This window comes from Canis lupus, chromosome 35, assembly GCF_003254725.2.
Source record: "Canis lupus dingo isolate Sandy chromosome 35, ASM325472v2, whole genome shotgun sequence".
In the NCBI taxonomy this organism is placed as follows: domain Eukaryota; kingdom Metazoa; phylum Chordata; class Mammalia; order Carnivora; family Canidae; genus Canis; species Canis lupus.
The window spans coordinates 16,740,515-16,759,314 of NC_064277.1; the positions used below are offsets into that span (position 1 = coordinate 16,740,515).

The 18,800-nt window shown below is 43.1% G+C and overlaps 1 protein-coding gene and 1 pseudogene across 8 annotated transcripts in view; one reads left to right on the forward strand and one right to left on the reverse strand.

The window, feature by feature from the left end:
- Nucleotides 1-18,800, reverse strand: part of KIF13A (kinesin family member 13A) — a 211,328-nt gene that overhangs the window by 21,332 nt on the left and 171,196 nt on the right. For 5 of the 8 annotated variants that reach the window (XM_049105945.1, XM_049105941.1, XM_049105938.1 and 2 more), the window contains 10 exons: nt 18,318-18,467; nt 14,986-15,147; nt 13,866-14,039; nt 11,562-11,713; nt 9,594-9,726; nt 9,250-9,396; nt 5,631-5,669; nt 3,903-4,002; nt 2,338-2,464; nt 496-551 (listed from right to left, as the gene is read on the reverse strand). In XM_049105945.1, the coding sequence (XP_048961902.1) occupies nt 496-551; nt 2,338-2,464; nt 3,903-4,002; nt 5,631-5,669; nt 9,250-9,396; nt 9,594-9,726; nt 11,562-11,713; nt 13,866-14,039; nt 14,986-15,147; nt 18,318-18,467 (1,240 nt within the window). The remainder of the gene's footprint in view (nt 1-495; nt 552-2,337; nt 2,465-3,902; nt 4,003-5,630; nt 5,670-9,249; nt 9,397-9,593; nt 9,727-11,561; nt 11,714-13,865; nt 14,040-14,985; nt 15,148-18,317; nt 18,468-18,800) is intronic. The other 3 variants (XM_049105942.1, XM_049105940.1, XM_049105944.1) reach the window with 1 other exon arrangement.
- LOC112657727 (40S ribosomal protein S3-like) lies at nt 10,333-11,192 on the forward strand (annotated as a pseudogene).

An 18,800-nucleotide genomic window follows, 5' to 3' on the forward strand; every position in this document is an offset into this window, starting at 1 on the left:
TTTACCGCTAAAATCCATTGAGAACCATCATTCTTGGTTCACGCAGGCTCAATCCCATTGCTATAGTAAAGAACCACTTTTAAGAGAGGGTTTATGCTGTAATCACGTTCTGGCATCAGCACTATGGGGGGGTGGGGAGCAAACGGCACTAGTCAGAAATGCAGATTCCTAGGCCCTTGCAAAGCCTGAAGATTCAGAACCTCTGTCCGTTAAGTCTCCCAACCATAACTGTTTTAATGTTTGTGTGTGTGTGTGTGTGTGTGTGTGTATAGTTCCTTAACTCTCAGAACTCTCTTTTTAAGATTAAATATCCACTTCTCTCTCCCTAGTGATGCTACACGTCAAGGTTTATACATTTGCTTGCACTATAAATGTCACCTAGATACAGCACATGAGTGACTAGAGAAGTAATTTAAGGAATCACAATCAGGTGGTCTGAAGAGATTACAAACCTAAATGAAATGTGAGGGCCCCTGGAACCTGGGGTCTGCTTACCGTTCAAATCAAGGAAGAGAACTGGTATGTGGGTTTCCATTCCAGGTGGTGGGACCCTAAATTTAATAACAAAATTTAATCATCACAAAATATGTGTGTTACATCATGTTAATCAAACATAGAGGCATAGAAGAGAACCACTGTGGAGGCAGTAATTCTATTCATGAAATATTTGCACATTTCTTGACATCCCTGTAAATACATATCATGAGAATTATGTGACTTCCACAAAAAACTACCAGTTATGTGAATCAGATGTAACTAAGTGAAACATAGATTATTTAATGGCTTTCTAGAAATAGTTCTAGTGAGGGGGAAAAAGGGAAGGGATGCTGTTAATACTGGAGACAGGGGACACGATCAGAACCCAGAGAAAGTAAACAAGAAGACAACACTGAGGAGAGGACAAAAGGCCTATCAAAGGAGGAAGGGTTGTGTATGAAAAGACCAAAGCAGTGTTTTATCAAAAACTGGCCTGTGTGCATCTGAGACACCTGGGAGGTGGGGGTGGGGACTCTGAAAATGAAAAGTCCTGAACCCATCCTTTCTCTTGTGAATCAGAATACCTAGGGACAGGACTGAGGACTCCACATCTTACAAACAATTGAGACAATCTAAAGTTTGGAAATGACTCAAATGAAAGTGACTGGGGTAAGGAGACAGACGGTCTAGACAGGGCCTCAGGGAATGAGGTGGCTGTCTGCAACACGTGGCTGGCAGACAGACTGCATGTGTGCCCTGCAGGATTCCAGGACAGCGGGACAATCTGCAGGGAGAAACATCAGATTACAAATTTAGTGCCAGCAAATTCAGATTTTCTGGTTTCATAATACCATCAAATCCGTTATACTTCCCTTTATTGTTATAGACACAAATAACACCGCTGATGTTTCTATGCCTAACCTAAAGAGATTATCTGGGCATGTACATTCTCTGTTCAAAAGGAATCGGATTTCTCCTAAATGCCTAGGACATATGTATATTTTTTAAGATGTTATTTATTTATTCATGAGAGACACAGAAAAAGAGGCAGAGACACAGGCTGAAGGAGAAGCAGGCTCCCTGCAGGGATCCTGATGCAGGACTTGATCCCATGATCACAACCTGAGCCAAAGGCAGACACTCAACCACTGAGCCATCAGGCGTCCTAGGATATATTCTTACAATAAGAATGAGAATCAGATGCAGCAAGAGTAGTCACCACTTAACAAATGAGGATCATGGGCAAGGTGTTTTTAATACAATATCTCTAATCCTTAAAATAGTACCAAAAATGGAGCTCCATTCATAGATTAAGACTAAAGCCTCAGAGAAGTTAACATTTAACACTTACAGAGCTACAGCTGGAAACTAAATCCAGATCTATTTGAGTCCAGAGCCTAGGGGACCATGCTGTTTCTGATCTGCATCGGGATGGACCGATCAATCACTTGACTGGCCATGGTTATTTAGTGCTCAAGAGCGGACTCTATGTTATGACCAAACTGAGCAGGGATGAGGGCTCATAAGAAAATATGTTTTCTCCCCTCTTCACGTGGATTCTGGAAACAGCCTTCTTTCAGGCCAACATAAGAGAATTTCTGGAGATCAGAAAACTGTCCAAGCTGCTCATGTGGAGAAACTGAGACGTGTGGTATTTACTTCCTGGACAAATAGTAACAAATAGATGCTCGCTGGCTTCCTGGGAGAGCAAGTCAGCTGCACAAGAGCTGGGTGGCCCCTCCCCTCGCAGCTCATGGCACTTAGCATATACTGTGACAGTCCTGGAAAGTCACTCGCAGGACACCAGCACAGGCCATCCGCACCATCCTGTCCAGCCTGCGTAGGCAAAAGGACACTCACCAGTGGGCAGGCGCCCCAGGGACCCCGCTGCCCGGCGCAGGCACCAGCACAGCGTTTCTTTCCTCAGTGAGCCCCACCCACTGCTCCACAAGCCGGGCTTCCCGCTCCATGTCGTCCTCCGTCTTCTCTGCAGGACAAAATGACTGGATGAGCAGCAATATGGGGGAAAAGACAATTTCCAAATTTTAAATAAAACAAATAGGTTTTCACTTGGTGACATCCCCAAGTGGCTCAAACATCCATGATGTTTAAAAAAAGGAGATGAGGCTTCGATGTTCCAGCCTGAGCACCCAGACAAGGTTGGTGAGTCTAGGACACTCAATGGACTTTCAAGGAAAGGACACGGAAAGAGCACTGGGACAGGGAGGAGAACACAGGTTATTTTTCCTGGTTCTATACTCTTGGGGAAGTTACTCAACAGACGAGTCCGGGCTTCCTAGTAGTCAAACAGGGACAATACAAGTCATGTCTACTTTACACACTTGTTGGAAAGATCCAATGAAATGATGAATATTGCCTTGCTTTATGAGTATACACCGCTTTACAGAGGTTTAAAACACACCACATACCATATTCTGTAAAACTAACTTTGCCTTTTATGCTCCTGACAGAAGAGATTTTATTTAACATGTTTGCAAACTGTCTGATTCATAGTTAAACCCTGGAGCTATCTGGGTAGCGTCAAAGTGAGTTTCCATGAGCAAAGCTGAGCACATCCACAAACTGACACCAAGAACGCTGAGCCACAGGGATTTACTGAGGGGGACCCCTGTGCTAACTTCTACCTAGAACAGATTAACATTCATAACGTGTCCTTTGGTGCAGAACCAACCACAATGAATGGATCATAGGATGAGAGACTAAGGGTTCTAAGAACACAGCTCTACCCTGGAACTCTAGCAGCTGCTGCCAGCAGAAGCAAACTGCATCCCTAGAGTTGAGTGGCCGTGGGAGCTGCAGGCCAGTTTCAGACTCACCCGCACTGAGTGCATGGCTGCCGCCCAACAGGAGCCAGGCGCTGACCTGCAAGTGCTGTGGTTTCAGAAGGGACCTCCCCCCAGCTGCTGTCAGCCTCTGGTTCTGGGCCTGGAATGCCTTATAATGAGATCAAAACCCAGAGATACTGCATTTGCATTCATCACAACTAAATGGGAGTTTAATGTTTAATGTCACAGTTCACAGGACAGGCTCATGAATACTTATTACTTTCAGATCCCACACTGTACAAAAGGGTTTGCTACTATCTGTAATTGTTACTAAGATGGTCAAAACACTCATATGTTATTGTCCAACTGAGGGAAGAAAACCTGCCACCACTGTCTAGGAGTGAAAGGGCTACTCCCAGGAGGGAGTTTAATTCCACATAGCTTTTAAAAAAATTTTTTTAAAGATTTAATTTATTTATTCATGAGAGACACACAGAGAGAAGCAGAGACATAGGCAGAGGGAGAAGTAGGTTCCCTGCAGGGAGCCCAACGTGAGACTTGATCCCAGGACCCCAGGATCACGACCTGAGCCAAAGGCAGATGCTCAACCCCTGAGCCACCCAGGTGCCCCTCACATACCTTTTTTATTGCTGACTTTTTTAATCTGTTCATCTAAGTATTCTCGTCGTTTGATGAGTGCATCAGACCACCTCTCTCTCACACAGTTTAAGTCTTCTTCCTGACATCAGGGAGGGAAAACATTTTCCTGTAGAATACACAGACGACTATTTTTTTTTTTTTTTACAAAGATGTTTACATTGATCAGGAGGGTTTTCATTAGGAAAGGCCATTGAACATTGCTGTGTGATTAATATGCAAGAAAGCAGAGACCTCAGAAACACAGCATGCTGATTGAGGAACCCATTACTCAGAAATCAGAGCCCCTGGATTTCCAAAAGGATAATTATACTTAAAAGTAAGAGAAGCTCAAACTACGCCAGCTGTTGGGATGATTCTTACATCGTGTGTGTGTGTGTATTTAAATTGAGCTATTCATTTGAAGGATGTGTGATTCCAAGCAGAAGGACATCATGAACAGAGCCCAAACCATGGAAAAGCAAATGGAATGGAAAAAAAAACCCAAAACACAAAAACACAGGCATTTTATAGTTTATCGTTCAATGGCCTGAAAACATGTATTTTCTAAAATGCAAAGAATAGATCAGCAGAGAACCTTTCAAACTTGCTGTAAAGATTTTACCTCCAACCTCTACCATAAGGCTCACCAAAAATCACCCATGCAAACACCCAACATGCAGTCAGCCATGCTTTAAGAACTCCCAGAAGCAGCTGTTGGGACTTCACCGTGAACCACGCGGCAGGAAGCGCACACACAGCGGCAGGACGTTAGTTAATGGCATTGCTGAGATCCAAGGGGAGACTGGCATTTCCCCTGAAGTTTTTGTTTGTTTTCTTTCTTAGTAAAGGTATGAGGGAAAGAAACCCATCAATTCTACTCAAAACGCTCTCTGACTTGCCTAATTCCAGTCTAACCCTGAAGACATCAAGAGCAGACAGCGGAGGACTTCTGAGGTTTTATCTACAACGTACCCACGGTTTCCAGGCAGGAAAGCACCCTGGGAAAACTGGAGAATCATTACAAAGCCTGGGGACGGAACCCAGAACACTTCACCCGGATTTGCTGCCTTGCCTGTTCCTTTTATTCCACATTCCATGGCAGCAGGCCAGCCAGTGCTGACTAGATACAAGTTTGCAGTTGCATTTTTTTTTCTAAATTTCCCAAAAGAAAAAGCTGAGATTTAAATTCTCCAAGTTACGGATAATTAAGCTTGGTCCTAATGCGAGAAGGAAACTGGCTAACCACAGCTAAGCAACGTGCATGAAATGTTTTCAATTTCCTATCCAGCAAGAGACTTTTAAACTAAAACAGCGTATTAGAACAATACTACTCTCTTGGCTGAGGAGCTAAGCGCAGTTTTGCATAGAATTCTACTTAAGGATTATGGATGGATAGTTGCACGATTTTTAAAATCATTACTTTAATACAGCAATAATGGTCTTGCTTAGAAAGTCTTTACAAAAAAAAAAAAAGAAGAAAGTCTTTACAAGGTAATTCAAGATGACACAGCAGCAGTGCAGTATTTGATCACAAATTTTGAATGGACAGAGAAATCTACAGAAAGAGTATCGTATCCCCGATTATGTTTAAAGCAAGTCCAGAGCGAGGGAAAAATTGCGTATTCTTCCTCGATGGTCCTCCTTCCTCCTCCCTGCCCTCTGCTTTGCAGATGCTGGCAATTAGCAGTAGCTGTGCCCCATGCCACAGAATGACAGCAGCAGTGATACCTGATAACTATCCATATCATCACCATCCTCATCATCTCTCTGGTAGGAAAAAAATAAACACAAAGGACATGCATTTTGTTTCTCAAACAGCACACAAATAATTCTTTAAGCGTAACACTCACATTATAATGGACAGCACACATAACCACATAACACCAGTATAATAAAACATTTAAGTGAATTGTGAGAAAGGCTTAGTGGATTTAATTCACTTGTCTATAATTAAGAATTTGAGTTTGAGTTTTGTTTCATTATGTTTTTAATAAAGAAAACAGTCATTTATAAAACAAGAACTCTCTTAGATGGGACTAGGAATCAACATCATTGGGCCAGGCCTTACCCTATTGTTATGTGAAGGGTGGGTATGCATTCCTGGGTGGGCTATCTGAGATTTGGAATGGATTTAGACAAAATGGCAAAACTAGACTCTATTGTTCAACGTCTTAGCTTAGCCATGAGGCAAGCCAGGGCTCCTGGAGAATTAAATGATCACACAGTGGTGGTAGAGTCAGGACTGGAAGCCAGGTTGTGAGTCTCTCCACTTGGCGTCCTCCTCCCTGCACTATACCACATGCAAGGAGGAAATCATCACAAGTGAAAGCCCACTGGGAGCCTCAGGCTATTCACAGACAAGGTGGTGCCTTGTACTACTGCCACAAGATCACAGCCCGCCATGTTGAATATATGGACCTACTGTTATCCACTACTGGTTATACTAGCATCACACCAATCAGTTGAGAAAAATCAGAACTGTCTTAAACCCATGGCAAGAGTTTGCAATAACTGTAATAAAATAACCATTTTGACAAAAACATTTGGCAAAACAAAATCACCATGTTGAAAATAAAAGGATTTAGTTGGGACTATTTTCCTCAGACATAAGAATAGAGGAACTCCTATTTGTAGGGAATAACCATCTATACAGTGGCGAGTTCTATTCAAAAGGAATGCTGGCCCACATAACAATCGTCTTTTTTTAATATGGTTATTGGAGGGGTAATACTCAAACATGCAGTGAAATGGTCTAGGAGTAAAAAGACAAACTGTTTTTTTTCCCCAAATGCTTTAAAAATATAATTACATTACTCTCATACGTAAATATACTTCAAAATATACTGCTTTTTTAAAAAGTGCTTTAAAAATACAGTGAAACTTACTCTCTGCATAGATTTCAAATATGAACTTTTGTTTTAGTTTGGAAACCACTACTATCATTTGAATAACTAACTTATTAAATGCATACCTAATATTGAAGTAATGCTCGAATTTTGACAAAAATCAGTTTTTTTTAAGATTTTTATTTATTTATTCACAATAGACAGAGAAAGAGAGAGAGAGAGAGAGAGAGAGGCAGAGACACAAGCAGAGGGAGAAGCAGGCTCCACGCCGGGAGCCCGATGCGGGACTCGATCCCGGGACTCCAGGATCGCGCCCTGGGCCAAAGGCAGGTGCTAAACCGCTGAGCCACCCAGGGATCCCCTCAAAAATCAGTTTTAACTCAGGAGGAGAGTGGTTTTAAAAGTGCATATAATCAATCTTTGTAAGGTTCCTAAAATGGGAATATGTAGTCAGCTGATGATACCTGTTTCATAGGTCATGATTAAGGAGGCAAATTCAAAGTTTTATCTAAGATTAGAGATTTATTAAGCCACAAAATTTTAGTATAGACTGGGATCTCAGGGAATTATTCAGCTTACTTCATCATTCTGGAGAAGAGAGAAGGGGAATTCGAGGTTTGCATGATCCCAACAAGGTAACCAGGAAGGCTGTGCTACACTTGAGAATCCAGGTCCTGGGGTGCCTGGGTGGCTCAGTGGTTGAGTATCCGCCTTCAGCTCAGGGCAGGATCCCAAGGTCCTGAGATTGAGTCCCACATTGGGCTCCCTGCAGAGAGCCTGCTTCTCCCTCTGCCTATGTCTCTGCCTTTCTCTCTGTGTCTCTCGTGAATAAATAAATAAAATCTTAAAAAAAAAAAAAAGAGAATCCAGGCCCCCTGGTTCCAGGCTGGCGACCTTTCTACCAGGCCCTGCAGCCACCCCCAAAGTTGAAGGCCGAGTGAGGGACTCAGCTGGGATGAGAATCCATACAACCCAATTTCCTACCCTACACATGAGGAAAAATCTGGGTGAGAAGGCTGCCCTAAAATAGCAGACTGTCCTATACCTTCCTTCATACTCTCCCTGGCTCTGGGAACCAGGGGCGATTTTGGCCTGAGACAGAGAAGGCGGTATTTGACAAAATTATGCCTTCTTAAGGCCTCATAGGCCAAGCCAATGCTCCTTCTTGCTTTCAGAGCGGTCTCTGCCTGAATGCTGTCTTTGCCTGAATGCCAGGGAGCCCAAGGAAACTGAGACAGAAGATGAATCATTCTCAAGACGGGCTGGGCTTCCATGCAGACTCCACAAAGAAACATTTCCTCCTGTCACAGCAGGGAGAGCTCTCTCTCTCATGTGCAGTGAGGGAGCCAGAATTCAATGGGCTGATTTTCCCAGTCCCTAATTCATACCTGACAGTAAACCAGGGACTAAGCAAAAGTACATGCCTTCTTCCTGGCCACTGCAGACAAGTTCCTAATCTTTTTTTTTTTTTTTTAAGATTTTATTTTATTTATTTATTCATGAGAGACAGAGAGAGAGAAAGAGAGAGAGAGAGGCAGAGACACAGGCAGAGGGAGAAGCAGGCTCCATGCATGAAGCCCGATGTGAGACTTAATCCCGGGACTCCAGGATCATGCCCTGGGCGGAAGGCAGGCGCTAAACCACTGAGCCACCCAGGGATCCCCACAAGTTCCTAATCTTAAAGTTTATTCTCACAGAGTGATAAAGAGCTGTGACTGGTAATATGAAGATCAATTCTTAGATCCTTTCATCTTTTACTTTTTACAAATACTTCTTTATTAAAAAAAAAATACTTGTTTATTTATTTAAAAAATAATCTCTATACCCGACATGGGGCTCAAACTCACAACCCCCAGATCAAGAGTCCCATGTTCCTCCAACTGGGCCAGCCAGGTGCCCTATCACGGTCAATTTTTAAAAATGAGAACAGAAGAATTAGTAAAAAAGGATTTAATGGGCAAAAATGATCGTGAGGACAACTTCTAATTAAAAAAGAAAGAAGAAAGAAAGAAAGAAAGAAAGAAAGAAAGAAAGAAAGAAAGAAAGAGAGAGAGAGAGAGAGAGAGAGAAAGAAAGAAAGAAAGAAAGAAAGAAAGAAAGAAAGAAAGAAAGAAAGAAAGGCTTTCAAAGACCTGCTTAATTATGCCAGTGTATGGGGGCAATTTTGTATTAATAAAAGTGGACCAGGCCAGTTAACAAGTGGCCTTAAATATCCAACATAACTGGAGCCAGACAGAAAATGAAATCTATGTAAAGTAAATGAGGAACATAGCATTCATATGTATGTTTACAAATACAATTATTATTACTGGACACTAAGCTGGTATAGTATTTAAAATCCAGTAAAAAAGCAATAAATGGAAATTTGAAGGGAGAGGTGCAGATACAACGTCAAGAAAAGGAGTTGTCATATTCCCCAAAAGTCTCCATCAAGATCACTGCTGCCTTAACTTTGCATTAGCCAAGCCTCGTACATACTATTCCAAATCTGTTCGTCTTACCTGGTAACTGTCCAGCCCTCTTTGCAGTTTGGTGGACCTGGCGGTGACGCAGCCAATGGAGACAGACAAGATGGCCTCGACCATGAGTGGCAGGGTCCCTGAATGCTGTACAGGTTTCACAGTGACCTGCACCCTCCGGGAATGACCCTGTAGAGGTGGGGGTGGGGCAGGGGGCATGATGCACCAATGAGCGCCAGGAATGGGAATGGCAGAGTGTGGGAAGAGGGTAAAGAAAGGGAAGAGAATCAGGGAATACAGAGGCACATAATTGGGGAACTCCCAAAAAGTGTGTGTAAGCGTGGGACCCAAAGGAAACACCCAACAAGCAAAAGCCAGCCCAGTACCTGTCTGAGTTGAAAGATGCCTCCCGTATTAACATCTTTTGCCTGGTGAAGCTCCACCGCAGAGTACTCCCCTAGCTCATTCAACTCCAATATGGAGATCCACATTTCTATTCTTCGTGTTACCTCATTCCACCTGTGAAAACACATTCCAATGAACAAGTGTCACCGTCCAGGGACATTATGAGAAGTAAGAATGAACCGCTATCCACTGGGCACTTACTATGGGCTGGGCATCATGCTATGTGTGTCCTGTAGATTTTCTTATCTACCTCTCAAAACAACCAGATGGTATACATCTTTTGTATTTATTTTATTGAGGTATATAACTTTTATTCAGTGAAATGTCCAGATATCAAGCACAGAGTTTGATGAATTGTGAAAATGCACACACCTCTGTAAGGACCCCCACCATGTGCCTCTGAAAGTTTGCTCATGGCCTTCCCATTCAATATCCACAGCATCCCACAGCAGCCATATAACCAGAGATTAGTTCTGCTTGTTCTAGAAATTCACAGAAAGGGAATGATAGTACGCTCTTTTAGGTCTGGCTTCTTTGGTTTAGCATCATGTTTTTGCGATTCATTCAAATGGGGAGCTATAGTCCTTTTCCTTGTTATTAGAGCTGAGTAATATTCTATTACGCGACTAGTGGTACAATTGGCTTATCAAACGTTCTCACACCTTTGGGTTGTTGGCAGTTTGGGGATATTACAAAAAGAACTGCCAAGAACATTTGTGAACAAGTCTATTTACAGACTTATGTTTTCATTTTTCTTGCGGAGATACTTAGAAGTGGATTGCTGGATCACAGAAGAGACAGAGGATCAACTTTATAAGAAGGTCTCTTGCGGGGCAATATGGTGGGGCAAATTTCCAAGAAGAGGGAGTTGGGGCCCAAGGCACCTTCAAAGCTGAATTGAACGAGTTTCTCATTCAGGAACTGGCTGAAGATGGCTACTCTGGAGTTGAGGTGCAAGTTACACAACCAGAACAAAAATTATTATCTTGGCCACCAGGATGCATGATATTTTTGGCAAAAAGGGCTGGTGGATCTGAGAATTGACTGCAGTGGTTCAGCAGAGATTTGGCTTTCCTGAGGGCAGGGGAGAGCTTTATGCTGGAAGGGTGGCCATGGGAAGTCTGTGTGCTATGACCCAGGCAGAGTCTCTGCATGACCAGCTCCCAGGAGGCCTTGCTGTGTGGAGGGCCTGCAATGCTGTGCCATGGTCCATCATGGAGAGTGGGGCCAAAGAACAGTGAGGTTGTGGTATCTAGGAAACTCCCAGGGCAGAGGGCTATATCCATGAAGTTTGTGGATGGCCTGCTGACTCTCCATGGGGACCCTGTCAACTGCTATGTGACACTGCAGTGTGCCATGTGCAGCTCAGATGGAGTGAGCTGGGCCTCAAAGTGAAGATTGTGCTTCCCAGGGACCCACATGATGAGACTGGCCCTAAGAAGTCTGTGTCTCACCACGTGAGCACCGTGGCCCCCAAAGCCTCTCTGACCACCACCCCCATCATGGAACAGAGGGTGGGAAGCCAGAGAGGCCTGGCATCCATAGCCACTACCCACAGCACAACAGGTACTCCTTGGTAGCTGGGTATGGAGTATAAATGTTGTTCTATAAAAGGGAGAAAAAAAGGGAAAATATTCTGTTTTTTTTTTTTTTTTCTGTAAGCTTTACAGTTTTATCTTTCACATTGAAGGTTCTGATCCATCTCAAAATAAGCTTTGTGTATCATGAAGGCCAAGATCAAAGTAGGTTTTGTCTATAGGGAGATATGCAGTTGTTTTAGTCCTGTTTGTTGAAAAGACCTTCCTTTCGCCATTGAATGTCTTCCATGCCTGCTAGTTCCTTTTATCCTTCCCATTTCCCAAAGGAGGAGACAGGTCTGGGGACTCCTCCCCTTAGCCTTTGTCCTGGTGCCAGTTGTGACCCTGCATCCAGCCCAGCCAAGTACGAACCTGTCATGCAACGTTCTCGTCTTTGCATGAAGAGAGTCAACTTCCCACATGGAGCTGCCATTCCCAGCACAGCGGTGGCCCCACACCTCAATCGCCAGGGCTCCGTCAGACAGGAACTCCAGGAGCTCTTCTGTTACGGTCACCACGTAGTCCTGGGATAAGCGGGAGCAAGGGAAGAACGGCAAGAATCACTCACAGAGCAATCTGTGAAATTTCCGTGTTACCTTTTGATTGTATAGAGATTCACTTTGGAGGCTGTTAGTCTGCAGAATCCCAACTGGAAAACCACCTGTGCTGTGTTAAAGACCCGGAACAAGGGCAACCGGGTGGCTCAGTGGTTGAGCGTCTGCCTTTTGCTCAGGTCGTGATCTTGGGGTCCTGGGATGGAGTCCCACATCCGGCTCCCCACAGGAAGCCTGCTTCTCCCTCTCCCTGTGTCTCTGTGTCTTTCATGAATAAACAGATGAAATCTTTAAAAAAGAAAAAAAACAAACCCCAAAATACCAGCTCTTCATACTAGTGAGGAAGAAATGATTTAATGGACTTCTTTCTTCAATCAATGTGGACACTGAGGAATGTGTCCTGTCCCACATTCCAGTGCCTGTGGGGTGCAGAAGGGAATCTGCATTCTTGGTTCTGCAGGACCACTCAGAACTCCCACGGCTATAAACTAATCAGCACATCATTTAAAGAAAAAAAAAAAAAAAAAGAATGTCTGATTGCTCCTTGCTCTGGCTTGGGAGACTGAAAATAGAATTAAATTTCCTATGATTAACTTCATGATTCTGTGCTCTTACTCTGAAAGTCTCCCACTCCAGCTCATCATAAAAAGCAGACAGAGGAGTGTGAGGAAGTGAATGCTGCATGGACTGAAAAGTATGGAAATCACACTGAATGAAGCGGCAGGCGAGGGGCCACACCGAGCTTCTTTCCAGCAGCATCTTACTGGAATCTCTGGGGAAGACAACTCTGTGGCTTCTGGAAAGACCTGTGCTATACTGATTGAACATGCTACTACTTACCTTCTTGTCTATTTAGTTTGGAGACAGAGCCAGAATTTTAGAAGGAAAACAAACTAATGATCACTTAATACAATCTACACATTTATTGATGGAAAAAACCCAGGGTCATGCAGTGAATCCAAGGACTCTGCAACTAGTGTTTATCAAACCAGTTGTTAACTAGAATGTACTTAAAATTCAGACTTCATCCTTCTACAAGAACAGCTTTGTGGATCCAAAGAAAGATGGGGAATATTTCAGAGTATCCAGACAACAATAACAAAAAAATAATACGGATTTTGAGAAACAAACTTGGTGAATATAAGCGAAAGAAAAAAAAACTGGACTATTTGTTTTCAGAAAAAGAAAGACTTGACAGTCTTTACCTATGTGAAATTTGGTATGTGTAGAGCCAGAAAGAAAAAGCACCATTTCCAAAGGAAGGGGTTTGGAGTATCTGTGAAGGATTGTACAAGGAAAACCAAAATTACACAGAAGGTAGCATCTGTCTGTCAGAAACAACCCATGGGGAGTCTGACGTGAAAGTCAGGAAGGGGAGCTTATAGCCACAAGACAGGGACAACCAGCAGTCACCAGAAATTCGCCTTGTTCATTTACATTTTCCTTAAAACCTCATATGGCACATCAGAATGCTATGCCTGAAATGCTATACCACATTCAAAAGAATGAAAAAAGGTTCACATATATTAAAAGGCATAATTCTACAATACAAATAATGTGACATTTTTGGTAAAAAACTTTTGCAAGAAGTTATACATGTGGGAAGCCTGGGTGGCTCAGCAGTTAAGCATCTACCTTTGGCTCAGGTTGTGATCCCAGGGTCCTGGGATTGAGTCCTGCGTCAGGCTCCCCACAGGGAGCTTGCTTCTCCCTCTGCCTATGTCTCTGTCTCTCTCACTGTGTGTCTCTCATGAATAAATAAAAACTTTAAAAGTTATGCATTCAAGATGGTAAGAGACTGTATCTATGCCCATTTGTGTGTGAACATGTATTGACAACACACATAAAAGTTGTAGGGCATAGAAAGTTTATCTAAAGGTGTACAAACTGTCACTGGCCATTCCACCTCTCGGGCATAAGACTTCAGGTAGAGGTCTTTCAGACTCTATTTTAAATACTTCCCATTTGAATTTGTACTGAAGAACATTTTGAGGTTAAAAAGTCCAACACACATATTACATTCCTTAAACATTCTTAGGAGGAGACTTCTAAGTTATAAGAAGAGCTCTGAATGGCACCCGGGTTGCCTCCCGCGCAGCTCATTCTGTAAGGGTGCCCGTACCTTACAGTGAGAGAAGGTCACGGTGTACTGGGCGTCCCTGGTCTGAGGGGAATTCACCTCAGGATCCACCACCGGGGCAGCCACTGTAGATTCACACTGGTCCCAGAATGTGTATTGACAGAAGACAAAATTTGAGAGGTTTAAGGGCAGCCCAGTTGCCTCTTTAATTTTTACCTAAAGAGATATAAAATAACAACAATAAAAAAAACATGCACTATAATTCCCGTAAAGAAAACGTTAGGGGGGAATCCCTGGGTGGCTCAGCGGTTTGGCGCCTGCCTTTGGCCTGCGGCGTGATCCTGGAGACCCGGGATCGGGTCCTGTGTCCGGCTCCCTGCGTGGAGCCTGCTTCTCCCTCTGCCTGTGTCTCTGCCTCTCTCTCCCTCTCTCTCTGTGTCTCATGAATAAATAAATAAATAATCTTTAAAAAAAAAAAAAAAACATTAGGGATGCCTGGGTGGCTCAGGAGTTGAGCATCTGCCTTTGGCTCAGGGCATGGTCTTGGGGGCTGGGATCAAGTCCCGAATGGGGCTCCCTTCGAGGAGCCTGCTTCTCTCCCTCTGTCTGTATCTCTGCCTCTCTCTCTGGGTCTCTCATGAATAAATAAAAAAATCTTTAAAGAAAAAAAAAGAAAGAAAGATAACATTAAAGTATACATTCTTACTTCAAGTATTTTAAACTTAAGAGTCAGTGAGGAAATACAGAAATCAGTTATCCACTTGACATCTGAAAAATATCTGGCACACGAAGGTTTCTGCCAATAACAGGTCTGTACCAGAACCATGACGATAGCATGAGGACCTGGCAACAAAGGCACACATCCTCTTAAATTTTCCTAGTGACTGAGTTTCTGACACAGATGCAACCCTTGCTGGAAAAGCCTGATTCACTGAACAATATACACTCCCTGCATGCTAAATGCACAAGGGCTTTTAAAATTTCATCAACTGGCCTCAGGAAGTGTGCTCTACTTCTGGAAAGAGTCCTGCCCACCGTTGTACTTAAGATCAGACTGTTTAATGTTTACTATGCCCTAAGAAAATCTCCTCTAAGATTTTCTGTAGAACTGCTTTGGATGAACAGGGTCATTCATGGGCGCCTACCCATCTCGTCCTCTCACCCGGCAGGTCAGCTTCCTGACTCGGTGAATGACCTCCCCGCTGCTGTCCACGACTTCAAGGCTCCCGCCTTCGCTGGAGTTCTCCGAGGAGTCGTCCTCCACCACGCGCTCTGGGACAGCCCCTGTCACTCGCATCACTTCCACATGGAGGCGCCCTGCAACCTGAGGTGGGGACCAGAGTGTCTGGGCATTGATAGGCATCCTGTGGAGTCTGACCTAAGACAGAGAGCATTCTACTACACTCCCAGGGAGCAGCCCTGGGGCTCCTGCTGGGCCATTTCTGACGATGGGGAACTCACCCTTTCTGTGGCCAGTCCATCCCCTCACCTGCCCCTGCAATCACCCTGTCTGACTTGGAGCCATTTGCTTCTCTGCCACTTGCCTTCTGGAATCAGCCTTGTTCCCGTCCTTCTTTCCAGGCAGCCCAAGAACTGAGCACACCCAGCTATCATATTCTACTTGAAGTTGTCTGTTTTCCACATTCATATATTCATTCGTTTAACTCCTCTGATCAAATACTTGCCTCATGGGAATACCAAGACAACTAGTCCAGAGATTTGTGCGGGTTGTTATGCGATAAAGTGATCCAGGAATCAGCTGTGTGCCAGGAACTACACTAAGTTCTGCACTTATAACAGTAAACCGAGGGGCACCTGTGTGGCTCAGTGGATGAGCATCTGTCTTTGGCTCAGGTCGTGGTCCCAGGGTCCTGGGATCAAGTCCCACATCAGGCTCCCTGTGGGGAGCCTGCTTCTCCCTCTGCCTATGTCTCTGCCTCTCTTTCTGTATCTCTCTCATGAATAAATAAATTAAATCTTAAAAAATAAAAAAAAGTAAATGGGAAGACATAGCAGGCTCATGGGAGTGTCCACTCTCTTGGGAGCAGAGAATAGGTATGTAACTCAATGGGGAGGAGGGAGCAGGGTGATGGCAGGCTCCCCTAGGGAATGAGACCTATCCCAGGAGGATTGACAAGTACAAAGATAACAAGTTATAAGGAATCCGTTCCTTTAAAACAGTTTGCCTCCCTCAAAGACTTAAAATATCCTCCATATTCTGGTGGTCCTCTGGATAGGCATAGTTTAGTGCTGTCTCTCTTATAGCTGGTTGCATAGAAATGAATTAAGGGACAAGAATTATCCTGCAGTTGGCATTCCCTGAGCTGTAACTGGCCAAGTTATCTTTCAGCCACAGGTTAGGGTTGCAATGGCTAGAGCTGTAAAGGTGACACATATTTTGACAGTGCTGTGTCATCTTAAATAGTAAGCCTCATTTTTAAAGGCAGGTTAGACCCAACTTTCACATAGCAACTGGCATTGGCAGCACAGACCTGAGAAATTGGTCAGTGGTACTGGATGAGCGAGACCAATATGGAGGAATCAGTTAGAGGAGGGGGAAGAGGGGAACAGGAGAAATCAGTTTGAAAATAATCATTTTCAAGCTCTTTTTCAATGTTTTTGAGAGTCAGATACATTTTTAAAATAATTTCAGAGGGATGAATGGAACACTCAAAGCGCCACCCAGACCCTAGCTTAAGAACACCTGACTGAGAGAAAGGCTAAAATTCACAAGTCAGGAAATGATAGATGTTGGCAAGGATGCAGAGAAAAGGGAACCTCTTACATGTTGGTGGGAATGCAAGCTGGTGCGGCCACTTGGGAAATCAGTATGGAGGTTCCACAAGAAGTTGAAAATAGAGCTACCCTATGAACCAGCAATTGTACTAGTAGGTATTTACCCCAAAAATACAAATGTGATGAAACGAAGGGACATCTGCACCCCAATGTTTATAGCAGCAATGTCCATAATAGCCAAACTACAGAAAGAGCACAGATGTCCATCGACAAATGAATAGATTTGATTCATATATATATACATATTATATATGAATATAATATGTGTATGTATAATATATATATAGTGTATGTATTATATATATATAATGGAAGAAGATTCGTGTATATATATTATATATATAATATTATACACACACACACACAATGGAATATTAGCCATCAAAAGAAAAGAAATCTTGCTATTTGCATTAATGTAGATAGAACTAGAGGGTGTTATGCTCAGTGAAACAAGTCAACCAGAGAAAGACATATATACAATTTCACTCATGTAGAATTTAAGAAACAAAGCAGAGGATCATAGGGAAGGGAGGAAAAAATAAAAGACAAAATCAGAGAGAACACAAATCATAAGAGACTCTCAATCATAGGAATCACACTGAAGGTTGCTGAAGGGGATGTGGTGAGGGATGAGGTAACTGGATGATGGCGGGGCATTTGGCGGGACACATAATGGACTGAGCACTGGGTGTTATGGAATACTGGTGAATTACTGACTTCTACTTCTGAAACCAATAATACATTAAGTTAATTAACTGAATTTAAGTAAAAATTTAAAAATCATTAAAAAAAAAAAAAAAACCCTGAATTCCTTTGCCACAGGAGTTTTGCCCATTTTTCACGTGGGACAAAGCAACTCTAGCCCACTGGTCTTCTGGAGCAGCATGTCCCCAGGGGGGTTGCCACACAGAATGTGAGCTGTATACTTCCACACCATAGCTGGGAACCTGGGCTCTGTTTTCTGGTTCACTTTGGCCAGAATGGTATCCTACTTGCGGCCTACCCTAAGGATCACAAAAAATAGCTAAGTATTTCAGCTCTATATGTTATGAAAGGGCAAACTGAAGACTACAGACATCACTAAATTTAAAATAAAAACATCAGTTGATGAAATGGATAAAAATAAAAAAGTTTGAACCTGAATATCTTCTAAAACGTCTTAGGCCCACATAAGGCCAATGCATGTAAATAACTGAAGTGTGAGGTGTTTTGTTTTCTTCTGCTTTTTAAAAAAGGAGTTAAGCTTGTTTTCCTTGAATATCTTAGATTTAAAGATAATGCTCCCAGTTATATCTTGTGAAGACTACATGGGAGCCGGCAAAGAATTTGAGTACATTAACAAGCGTAAGAGATGAAGGCAGAGGAACATGGGGACAGAGCTGAATCTGGTTTCCAAAAGATTTCTAATTTGACTGAAACAAAGGAAAAAACCCGTGAACCATAAATAAAAAAAATGTTATAATCATCTTATGTGATTTTAATCTTATATTCTTAAGAAACCATGATTTAGTTTTGGTAGTTTCTGTTGATATGAACAGAGAAGAATGAATGTGACCCTGACTATTCACTGTAGTTTCCTGATGGACCTCAAGCAGAATTTAAATTGGATTCTTACACACACACACACACACACACACACACACACACACACACACACGACACAATCAATGGTTTCTTCCAAGGCTGGCTTGTCCTTACCTCCCCCTGCTGGCTGATGATAGGAACTGCATACTGAAGTTTCACATCATAGAAGAGACACTCCAAGAACACGTTAGCCACGCCAATCAGGTTGTGATTCTCTTGGGCTTCATAGAAAGGGTCACCTCGTTTCCCATAGAGACGCTTTGCCTGATGGGTAGGGTGGGCAGGGAGGAAGATGAGTAGGAAACAAAACATCAACTTGGATAATATTATTTAAAACTAGCCCTTAAGAATGTTTTTAAAAAGAAAGCATTTACATTAAAAAAAAGAAAGCATTTATCTAAAGAAATTAAAAAGAAGTAAAATCGCAATCGTCGCATAAATAAAACAAAAGCAGCCTGTGGGAGGGGCTTGACAGCTGGGGGGCTATCCCTCCAAGAGGGATGTCCTCGTGGAGAGCTCCTCCATAGTTCCTTCCTTTCTTCCCTCTCACGCTCCACGTGCAGTCTTTTTCACTCCATTCCCTGTGCTCTGCCTCAT